The sequence below is a fragment of the Sceloporus undulatus genome, chromosome 5 (assembly GCF_019175285.1).
Source record: "Sceloporus undulatus isolate JIND9_A2432 ecotype Alabama chromosome 5, SceUnd_v1.1, whole genome shotgun sequence".
NCBI lineage: Eukaryota > Metazoa > Chordata > Lepidosauria > Squamata > Phrynosomatidae > Sceloporus > Sceloporus undulatus.
Genome location: NC_056526.1, coordinates 25777432 through 25789151, shown reverse-complemented (window position 1 = coordinate 25789151; position 11720 = coordinate 25777432). Strand labels below are relative to the sequence as shown.

Sequence of the window (11720 nt, the reverse complement as noted above, 5' to 3'; positions counted from 1 at the left end):
ATGAATGTTACAGTAGGCTGCCAGGAGACCAAAGTTCGAATCCCCGCTTGCCATGGATACCCACTGGGGGACCTTGGACAAGTCACACTCTCTCAGCCTCATAGGCAGGCAATGGCAAGCCCCACTCTGAACAAACCTTGCCAAGAAAACCCCATGATAAGTTTGTTTTGTTGATGTTGTTTGCCTTCAAGTCATTCATTTCTGACTTAATAGCAACTCTAAGGTGAACTTATCACTTCTAGAATAAGGGTGCATCAACCCTGCAGAAATAATGCAGATTGACACCACTTGAATTGCCATGGCTCCCTCCTACAGAATACTGGGATTTGTGATTTTGTGAGGCACCAGCACTCTTTGGCAAAGAAGGCTAAAGCACTTGTACAACTACAAATCCCAGGATCCCATAGGATGGAGCTACAGCACCTAAAGTGGTGTCAAACTGCATTATTTCTACAGTGTGAATGGACCTTTAGTCTATGGCTGCTGCCACACTGCAAAAATAAAACAGTTTGACACCACTTTAACTGCCAAGGCTCAATGCTGTGGAATTCTGGGATGTGTAGTTTTGTGAGATACTTAGCCTTCCCTGTCAGAGAGCTCTGGCACTTCACCAAACTGCAAATCCTAGGTTCCATAGCATTGACCCATGGAAGTTAAAGCCGTATCAAGCGGCATTAATTCTGCATTGCATATGCAGCCTCAGTGTCAAAGGCGCTACGATACCTCTCCTTTCTCCTCCCACTAAGCCTTGCCCCACTCACACCATCTCTTCTGCTAAGCGCCAGCATTTTAAAAGGATGCAGGAGAATGCCACAGCCCATTTTTGCCAAAAGGCATATGTCTGGGGAGCAATGGTGTCACACCCTGTTACCTATGCTCTGTATTTATGCTCATGGCACTATTGTCACAATTATAAATGCTCCTCCCCAATCCCCCCCTTAACCTCCAAGAAGCTGCTCCAAGGGATGGACGTCTTCAGCTTGATAGATAGCGGAGCTTAGGTAAGATATGATTTATTTATTTATTTAAAAAAGTAGGGATTATTTTTTATTTTTTTAAAGTAAAAATTAATTTTAAATTTTTTAAAGAACCTGGTCCTTCTCCTTTCTCCTCCCACTGAACCTTGCCCCACTCACATCATCTCTCTAGTTACAGTATCTCATGCATAGCCCCAGTGCATTTACACAGACATTGTTTTGTGTACTTTGAGCGAAAATTTGGTTAAAGAATAATTTTTTAAAAATTAATGATAAGGAGTGAGTAGGAGAGAGTGAGTTAGGAAGAGATGGGAAGGAAGGATGATGGGTAGGATTTTGATGGGGGCTGGATATGGTTTGTTTGTAATATATGGGTATGGATGTAAAGTTTTACAGATGATGAAGAGATGGGGGGGAATGGGGGGGAGGCTTAGTGGCAAGAGGAAGGAAAGACCCAAGGTCTTTCCTTCCTCCTGCCACTGAGCCTCCCCGCATTCCCCCCATCTCTTCATCATTTTAATGGGGCACAGGTGAATGCTGCCCCTTGTTTCTCCCCAAAGGCAGATGTTTGAGGAGGAGCAGCACTTAGGATGCCACCTAGTGCAGTCCGCACCCCTGCACTGCCCTAATGACGCCACTGCTCTCTCCTTCGCTCCTATTTAAAGCCATGCAGAAGCCTTGGCTGGGCTCACAAAAGCGCCCGAAAGCTTTGCTTGAGAGTCCGGCGGATTCCCTTGCTCTTTCGCGCCCCCTGCCGGCCGGAGAGGCAATCGCCTGGAGCACGTTGGAGCAGCAGACACAAAAGACCCTGCTCTTCCTTTTCCTTTGCAGGAATCTCGTGCATCAGGAGGCTTGCAAAAATTACTATTATTATTATTATTTTAAAAAATTGGGGAAAACTTATCATAATCACCCAGCTTATCTGGTTGCATCGATGATGAATAACCTCACCGCTGCAAAGCACTGCTTGGTGCTGAACGATGGCAATCGTATGCCAGTCATTGGATTGGGGACTTATGCAGATCCCAAACAGGTAAGAAAGGTTTTCCTAACTATATTTATTTTTCCCCCATCTTTCATTCTTAGGAAACTCCTTCCTTCTTTCCTTTCATTTATTCTTTCTTCCTTTCTTTCTCCCCCCTCCTCCAGTTCTTAAGCTTTGGTGTACTTTGGAATCATCCTGCACACTTCCATCCCATGCAAGAGGCAGATTAATCAATTTATTAGTATTGGTATTAATATTATTAAAGTCCCCATTTCGATCTCCGTTTGCAGCAGGGAAAGAGACAGAGTAAAAAAAGTCAAAGAGATTTTCAAATTGTACTGATTTTTTCATGGGATGAGCTACCTAGACGCAGGTGGTGCTGAATTAATAATAATAATAATAATAATAATAATAATAATAATAATAATAATGTTTTCATGGAATTCAGTGATCAGTGGGATTTTAGCGAAGTAGAAGCACGGGGACTGAGATGTGTCAGAGAGTTTCATCTGGACTACAATCCTCCCCTTCTCTCCCTCTTTCCCAGGGGTTGAGGGTTATAGTCCAAAGGTGAACCCCCCCCCCCAAGCTCTGAGTAAAACTATGTACTCTGAAATGGGAATTGAGGAATTCGTTGGAGGAGGGGGGGGGGGGAAACCTTGAGGAAGACTCCATTGTGAAAGAAGTGAGCCTTCCTTCTGAGTTAAGTTGTGTAGAATTGGACTAAGCTGGTTTTGGACTGAGTTCTTTGGAGCAGAATGTCCTGGCTGCAGCAGCATCACCCTGGGATGGTTGAATGGCATTTTAGACCTTGTTGGTAAGCTTGCCCCCATATTGTATTTGCTGTCATTTGCAAGCCTGAAGACCTTAATTGCAAAATGAATACTTTCCCCCTAACTCCTTCCCCTCTCCCCCCCCCCCCCCTTTTTTTTTTTTTTTTAGCATAACACCCATCCTTATGAAGCCTTCTGGAAAAGTTGAAAGCTTGCTTGCCTTTTTTTTTTTTTTGGTTAATTTTTTTGGTCCTTCCTAATGGAAAGATTTGCCCAACTGGTGGATTTTAGAATTCTCTTTTAAGTGCCACCAATAAGAACTGAAGAGTTAAATGGCATGCCACTCTCTTGCCTTTAGTGGGACTTAAGAAGTACCTGTACTTTGCTTTGGCCAGATCCTGCCCCTTGTGAACACAGATAGCTTCTTACAGTGCTCTAGAACATGGGTGGACACTGCTTGGTGCTGTTGTTGTTCAACTCTAACTCCCAGCATCTGTAGGAAGGGATGGTTCCATTGTTATATCGCCAGCCACATCTGGAGGGCCGAAGGATTCCTATCATATGTAGAGGTCCTATCATATGGGAGAGGAGAATGTTCCCCAGCCTGGCCATCCAGGGGGTGGGTGGAGCTGGATGGCAAGTCCCATCATCCACAGTCAGCATGACTGTGAGTGATGAGGTTTTCAATCCATCCCCTCTTGTAAGATAAAGCTTAAGGTGTTGTGTGTTTTTTTTATTGTTCCAAAACTGCAGAAATAATCCAGTTTGAGACTGCTTTAACTGCCCTGGCTCAGTGCTAGGGAATTCTGGGAACTGTACTTTATTGGGGCACCAGAGCTCTCTGACAGAGAAGGCTAAATGTTTCACAAAGCTACAGTTCCCAGAATTCCCTGCAGTGTGTTTTGGACCATTGGTTCTGTTTGTTGTGCTTCCTGCTCTGATGAATATCTTTGCCCTAATAATGGTAATCATTTTTATTTTTATTTAAAAAGAAAAGGCCTGGGACAGGACTTGAGTGAGAAATGCCTCCCATTTCTTCTCAGTTGGGTCCTTTATGTAGAAACATCCCTGTTTGCTTCTTTGGGAGGAAATTCCTCTCTCACAATATGGAGAGGACCTCTGGTCTTTGTTTGAACAGCCACTGTTTGTCTCAGAGCTGGGGGAAGGTGGCATGCATGGACTGCAATTGCCTGCACCCCCAAGCCACCATGGTCATACTGGCTGAGGAATCCTGGGAGTTGTAGTCTATGCTTGTCACCTTTCCCCAACTTTGCTTTGTCTTTCCTAATACCTAACAACCACTTAACATTCTCTGAAGATGCCAGCCACAGTTGCTGGCGAAATTTCAGGAATAAACTCTTCTAGAACATGGCCACATAGCCTGAAAAACCCACAAAATACTATGGATGCCAGCCTTGAAAGCCTTTGACTTCACATCCACTTAACAGCCATTATCCCAAGCTCCCTGTTTTTAATGATAAGGACAGGGACTGTGTGAGCCTCCAGATGTTGTTGGACTGCAGCTTCTAGCATTCTTTATCACTAGCTATGCTGCCAAGGCCTGAAGGGAACTGCAATCCAACAACACCTGGCGGATCCCACAAATTCCTGCCTCCTATTGATACTTGGAAATCATCATGTCCATCAGTGTGATCAGAGAGGGGATTCTTTTGTCTGCTGCTTATGTCCCATCTGGCACATGTGGTACAACTTTGCAAACAGGCCTTTGTTGTTTGAGGATTTTAACATCTTACCAGAGAATGAGATGATTCCGTTCTGCATAGTTTAAAAACTTGAGGTTGTGTGGATTTCTTTCTCCCTTATTGCTTGGCACAAGATAACTGACTGATACACCAGTCTATGAACTCCTCTAGACTGTGGAGTTTATCACACAGGAGGAATTTCTCTTGATTTCAAATGAAAAGAAAGTGGGGCCAGAATGCATTCATGTGAATTCGCTTGTTCAGCGAATTTACATGAATTTGAATTGCGTTCAAACTGACTTCCCATTGCCCAAAAATAGCTTGCCATTGCCCGAAATTGTGTGTGGCAGTCTATCACGCAATAACGTTAAGCCCCATGATTGCGTTCGGATTGCCATTGGATTATACTTCCAATTTCCCTTGCCTGATAACATCCTGTGTAACATTTAGGGTGATGGGTGGGTATGTAGACATTCTGTCTGTGATGTTAGATGTAGGCTGAATCATTCACTTGTGCAAGGCAGTTTGATGCTGCAAGTCATCAAGCCAGGATATGTGAATTAGGTGCTGGCTGCAAGCATGTGCTTGGCGTCATCTACAAGGTCTAGGGCTGACCTTTTGCTGCCTGAGGTCAAGGAAAAATAATACCCTACTCCCATCTGCTTACCCATATGAAAGCCAAACAAGCTACCTGTAGAATCAATGCAGTTGGCCCTCCTTATCCACGAATTTTGTATCCACAGATTCAAGCATCCACAGATTGAAAATATTCAAAAAAACAATTCTAAATTCTAAATAGCAAACCTTGATTTTCCATTTTATATAAGGGACACTATTTTGCTATGTTGGTATTTAATGAGACTTGAGCATCCACAGATTTTGTTATCCGTGTGTGTGTGTGTGTGTGTGTGTGTGTGTCCTGGAACGAAATCTCAGCAAATAACAAGGTCCCACTGTACTAGTTATGGGACAAAAACTGACACTGTATCGGGAGAAGCAGCCTAGGTTTAGAGGCAGTGTGTTATGCACAGCAATGTCCTCTGTCCTCGAATGTGTCACTCCCACTCTGTCCTAGCCCACCCAAATTTGTCACCTATGGCTGTCACTTCATTCTACCTTAATGGAAACCGAGACCCATGTGGCCAAGCAACATCAGAATGTGATAAAATTAGTAAAAGTTATCAGTGAGGAAGAACACAAAAACTAAGAGAGGATGCAGTTGTTTGCTTTTGCCTGAACCTACTGGGAAGGGCAAGATTCAGTCCTCTCCTCTCCTTTCCTCTTCCCACTGCTGAGTTAACTGAATGCAAACTGCTTTTGAAGTTTGAACTCACTTGGCAGCAAATGAAGTAAACTGAGAACAAAGGAAGAGGGAAGAAGAGAGAAGAACTGGGACATTTTAAAAGCAACTGAAAAAGTAGGATGACAGAGGATTAATCAGGACTGTCAAGATTATTCAGGACTGTCAAATTGAGACAGTTGGAAGAAGGTATGCCCTGGTGAGGTCTTCTGCAAGTAGTTGTTATACTAACTGTTGGGAATCTGGGAGCTATTATAAGTTACCCTCCTTGAGGGTAGTCATAACAAATCAATGGGAACCTGGTAAATCAACATTGATTCAATATTGGGAGGGGCAACTGGATTTAAGTGAAAGGTAGTGAACTGTGTCGCCTTCCAGATGATGTTGAATTGCATTTTGCAGCTTGTAGCACTGGCTATACTGACTGGAGCTGGGAGGAGCTGCAGGGCATACCCTCCAACAGTATCAGGAAGGCTACACAATTTCCAGCTCTGATTTAGGTCTTAGTCATGAGCTGGCTTGAAGGGGAATTGAGCCTGTCACTAGTGTTGCCAGTCCCCCCCCCCGCCCCGTTCCGACACACACACCAAGTCTAGCCACTGTTCCTTTTAACTAGCATCATTGACATGCCTATGCAAGGTTGGTATTGCTCTTCCTGCCATGGAAATTGAGTGATGGCCTGCCAAAAGCTTAAACAGCTTTATCTGTGTTTGCTGGAGTTGTGGTTTATACAGGAGCCAGAAAACAAAGCTGGCACCTCCGGCCCTCACAAATACCACTAGCATGAGGAACACAGTTTGCCACTTCAGGTAAGGCTCTGTGAGCAAACTATTGCGACACTGCTGCTTAGTAGGGGGGTCATTATTATTATTGTTACATGACTTCAGTCAACTCTGACTTATATGGCAACCCCATTATAAGGTTTTCTTGACAAGATTTACTGAAAGGAGTTGTGCCATTGCTTTCCTTCCAGGCTGAGATTTTGTGACTTGCCAAAAGTCATCTAGTGGGTGTCCAAAATCGAGCAGGGATTTTGAGTTCTCATCTCCTGGTGTCCTGGCCTACTCCAACACTTAAACCCCTATAACTGTGCTGGTTCCTGCTAGTGAAGGAGTGTGCAGAGGATCTATTCTATTCAAATTACAAGAAAAGTGTTCAGTAGTGAACAGATTTCCTTGGAAGGTGGTGGATTCTCCTTCTTTGGAGATCTTTAAACAGAGGTTGGATGGGCATCTTTCATGAGTGCTTTAGTTGTGTACTCCTGCATGGGAAGGGGTTGGAGATAGCATTTGCAGTCCCTTCCAACTCTGTGATTCTGTCCCAGATGGCCAAAGCTCAGTAGAATTCATTTATACCCAGAGCTTAGAAAAAGTACATTTTTAAAAAAATCAACTCCCAGAAGCTGGATGGAGGATCCTGGGAGTCAGAGTCAATATACTTCACCATCATCATCACTAGATGCTTGGAAATCATCATGTGCAAGAGTCTGATATTTCTGAGCCAGGCTGTGTGTGCCTGTTCAGTTTCAGATCAGTTCCCATGAGGCATATATGGTACAACTTTGGAAATAAGGCTTTCTCATTTGAGAGTTTTTAAATCAAGGACCTTAGAATAGCAGTCCTTAAACAAATTTTAAAGAAAACAGCAGAATTGGAATATGTCCACCAACCCAGCCCACCAAAAGCAGGTTGAATAGAGACAATGGTTTCCTGATACACTAGGTATATTATAACACTAGTTAACATCACAGCCTCATGAGGGCTCCCTTGGACAGTTTATCACATCATCTCTGTCATTCCCAGCCAGCACCACACTAAATCCCAATAACTCCCTCCACCAATGATATGGTTATCTGATCCCTTTGGCTTTAGGCAACATCCTTCCTCCTGCCGTTGTCCCCTTCCTTAAACTGAATTTGTTACCTCATCACCATACCCACAGGTTCTATTGCTAGTCACACATGCAACCAGCACATTCACAACTGTAAAAGTCTGTTCTTAGGCACTTTACTCCACACATCTGAGGAAGGAGACTTACATCTACGAAAGCCTATGCTACCAACTTCTTTTTCTCAATTAGTCTTAAAGATGAAGTCGAAGGCTTTCATGGCTGTTATCCATAGTTTTTTTTGGGTTTTTCGGGCTATGTGGCCATGTTCTAGAAGAGTTTATTCCTGGCATTTCACCAGCATCTGTGACTGGCATCTTCAGAGAATGCTTGCCACAGATGCTGAAGATGCCAGCCACAGATGCTGGCAAAACATCAGGAATAAACTCTTTTAGAACATGGCCACATAGCCTGAAAAACCCACAAAAAACTAAGTCTTAAAGGTGCTACAAGATCCCTTGGCTCAGGTACAATGTGAGTATGCAAAGACCTCTGAGAAAGAAAACCTGATCAGCCACTACCAATCATAGTAAACAAAACTTCCTCTAATGGAACTATAGCAGCCATCATCCCAACATTTGAAGCATTGTTTGGAGCTGATGTGAATTATAGTTTAAAAATCTAAAGATGCCTCAGATTGGGACAGACCGTGGTACAGAATGAGGCGGCAAGTGAACAAAATAGTCTCTGGTCTGGTGTCAGATTTCTGTGTTCCCAGTAGCAATTAAAAGACATAAATGAATCCAGTAGCACCTTTCAGATTAATTGGAACTGATTAACTGCAGTCTGTTTGATCAGATTCAAATTGTTTGAGGAAAGTGGAGGGAGACTCAACTTTCCTGTAAAGGAAACATTTGTTGAGGAGAAGACAGTGTCTTCTCTCTTGCCAGTAAATACCTCTTGCAAATGCTTCCCCTTGAAGAAGAAAAAACACCTCAGTTACCTTAAAAGATAATAGGTTTCCAGCCTCTAGCTGAAAATCTGTATAATACTATTAACATGTAAAGCTAGGGAAAGGCTACTGTGAGGGGAACTACAACTGAAGCTTAGAAAACACTGCTAGGCTGGGGGATTGGGGAAGCTGGAGTGCCCCAAAACAACCTTTTTCAGGCTGTGTTCCTAGCACTAACATGTATTATAAGGCCGCAAAATGGGAAGTAAATCTGATCTGAAGCTTGGACCATCTACTTGGCATCTTGGTGCTTTTGACTGAGTTCCTAGAAACTTGGGACTCCAGCGGAATCTTCTGCCAATGCTGCAAAAGCTATTTGGGCTGAAATGGGACTATGAGCTTTTCTAACCTCCCACATGTTTTCTAACAATTGCTCTGTTGCCTGCCTGCCTGCCTGCCAGCCGGTCAACTAACCAGCCACCCTGCCGGTCCTGCTGCACTGAGCAAATATAAAAGAGGAAGAACTGTGCCGGGACCCTCCCAAGCGGTCAAAAGAATGTTCCTGAAACAAAAGCAACAGATTCCATCACTCTGATTCCTGAGGCTCCTCCAACTGCATGCCAAAACTAACTTTCAGAAGGAGCCCAGAGCATCTGTGTGTGCGCCCCTGGGTGGAATGCTGCTGGGCTCTGGAGCTTATCCTCTCCTTTGTACTCAGGCTTCCAAGTCTGCTGAGGCATGCCTGATGCCTACAGCCTGATCCTCTTAACCCATGTTCCTCTTAACCCATGTTTGTTTAGTCCTTGGACTGGCTCTAGTCAAGCAGCAGAAAGCTGTGGTAGGGATGATACCCTTTAGAGCACAATGCAAGAGGGGAATTTCAGAAGGTTTCTTCTACCTACAGCATCCCCTTACATATGTATGTCCCATTCTTCTTCTGCTGCTGCTGCTGTTATGATAAAATGGAAAGAGATGCAAATGAAGTATATAGCACCACTGAAACTGAGAATATTTTTCCCCTAGCATAAATCTTTCTAGTATAAACCGAGTCCATGAAAGCTTAAGTTAGTCTCAAAAAGTCCTACAAGATTCCTTTGCATCTTTTAATGTTGATACAGACTAGCATGTACATCCCTGAATGCTGCTACTGTTGTAGTAGTCATCATCACTATCATAGAATCATAGAGTTGGAAGAGACCAAAAAGGCCATCCACTCCAACCCCCTACCATGGAAGAACTCCCAATAAAAGCAATCCTGACAAATGGCCATCCAGCCTCTGTTTAAAGACATCCACCACTCTCCAAGGGACTGTATCCCACTATTGAACAGCTCTTGCTGTCAGGAAGTTCTTCCTAATGTTGAGGTGTAATCTCTTTTCATGTAGTTTGCATGCATTGCTCTGTGTCTTTTGAGACTGCTGCACTACACTCTTATAATGCTGCTATTCCACTTTTACTGTCTGAGAATTCTAAATGCCTTTCCCTAAATGCCCAGAATGCCACAAGAGGCAGCCACAGCAGTAAAAATGGAATAGCAGCACTATAAGAGCATAGCGCAGTAGTCTCTGGAGCAGCAGAAGGCAAGCCAACTCCATCCTCGGTATGACATCCCTTTAAATATTTAAACATGGATATCATATCACCTGTACATCATCATCATCTTATATACAGTACGACTCCCTTTATTTGCAGGAGTACTACTTGCAGTTTCTGTACAATCCATGGCTGCTTTTGCCCCTGCCAGAATCTTTCCTCACCTTTTCTTCATGCAAAGTAGTGAGGGAGGGAAGTAGGACCACTGACTGGCTTCTCTTTCCATCTCCCTGCACCCCCTCCATCTTGACCCACTGAGGGACAAGGAGGATGGGGGCCTGTCCCCTTGCTCCTGCCATCACTGCACTCACCCACCCACCTCCATTTTGCACAGCAGCCAGCCAGCACGATCTTCCTCAGCTGTACCCAGCTTGCTGCTGCCTCTGGTTCTTGTTTCTTGGTCAAGGAAGGAGACAGGCATCCCCATTGATGTATTCAAGTCTTTGACTCCCAGTCTCAACTCATGTCAAATCTCAAGGCCTGGAAGATACTTTCAAGTCAAGTCTCAAGTCAGGGAGCAGCACGATCAGAGCCTATCAGGTGAAGAGAAGGAGTGAGAAGACTGTCATGGATGGTGTGGTTGTTCTGTGTGTATGTCTGTGTTTGTGTTTCCAATGGAGGTGGAGGAAGGAAAAAGGGGAACCAGGTTGTTGAAAGTAGATCCATGGCACAAAGGGGACTGGTGGGGTGCAAAATGTGTGATTATTTCATTTGGATTGAGGAAGAAGCAGAGGGATATGAAAGCAAATGGGAGAACTAAACTAAAGGCTGGACTCGAGGCAGGGGTTGAGGTCTACTTGGCAGCCTATACTTCCCACATTCACAGGAGCAATTCTTGCCTGCTGCTAGGAAATCCTTTAAAAGATTCCTCCTTCAAGGTAAGGAAATCAGTAGCTAAACATTTACAAGTCCCAAGTCGAGTTGAGTCAGTGCTTCATTTATGGCAAAGTGAAGTCCAAGTCAGGTCCTTGAAACAACCTGAGTCCAACTAAGGTCTGAGAACGACAAACCAGAGATGGCAGTGAGTCTACTCACTGGGCACTCCTTCGTCAGCCAAGGAAGGTGCAAGGAACCCAGGTGCATGAAGCCATGTGCCTCTCTTTGTGGTGGGTGCTGCATTCTTACATGCAATAACAAAAGGAAAGCTGGCCTCTCAGCTGCTGCTCCCTTTGCCTCCTTCGGCACAGCAACCAAATGGGCAGCTAGCCTTCTTTCCTTTCATTCTTATACACGGCAGTGCAGTGCCCACCACCAAGAGAGGCACGTGGTTTCATGCAGCTGGTCCCTCTGCACCTCTCTCAGCCAAGGAAAGTCTGTCCATCTCCTTCCTCACCTGAGAACGACAAACCAGAGGTGGCAGTGAGTCTACTCACTGGGCACTCCTTCGTCAGCCAAGGAAGGTACAAGGAACCCAGGTGCATGAAGCCATGTGCCTCTCTTTGTGGTGGGTGCTGCATTCTTACATGCAAGAACAAAAGGAAAGCTGGCCTCTCAGCTGCTGCTCCCTTTGCCTCCTTCGGCACAGCAACCAAATGGGCAGCTAGCCTTCTTTCCTTTCATTCTTATACACGGCAGTGCAGTGCCCACCACCAAGAGAGGCACGTGGTTTC

The 11720-nt window shown here is 44.5% G+C and overlaps 1 protein-coding gene across 1 annotated transcript in view; it reads left to right on the top strand.

Annotated features, from left to right (window-relative positions):
- Positions 1-1749: 1749 nt before the first annotated feature.
- AKR1D1 (aldo-keto reductase family 1 member D1) overlaps positions 1750-11720 on the top strand; it is a 59576-nt gene continuing 49605 nt past the window's right edge. Inside the window, exon 1 of the mRNA XM_042468133.1 lies at positions 1750-2010. Within this exon, the coding sequence (XP_042324067.1) occupies positions 1912-2010 (99 nt within the window). The 5' untranslated portion in view covers positions 1750-1911. The remainder of the gene's footprint in view (positions 2011-11720) is intronic.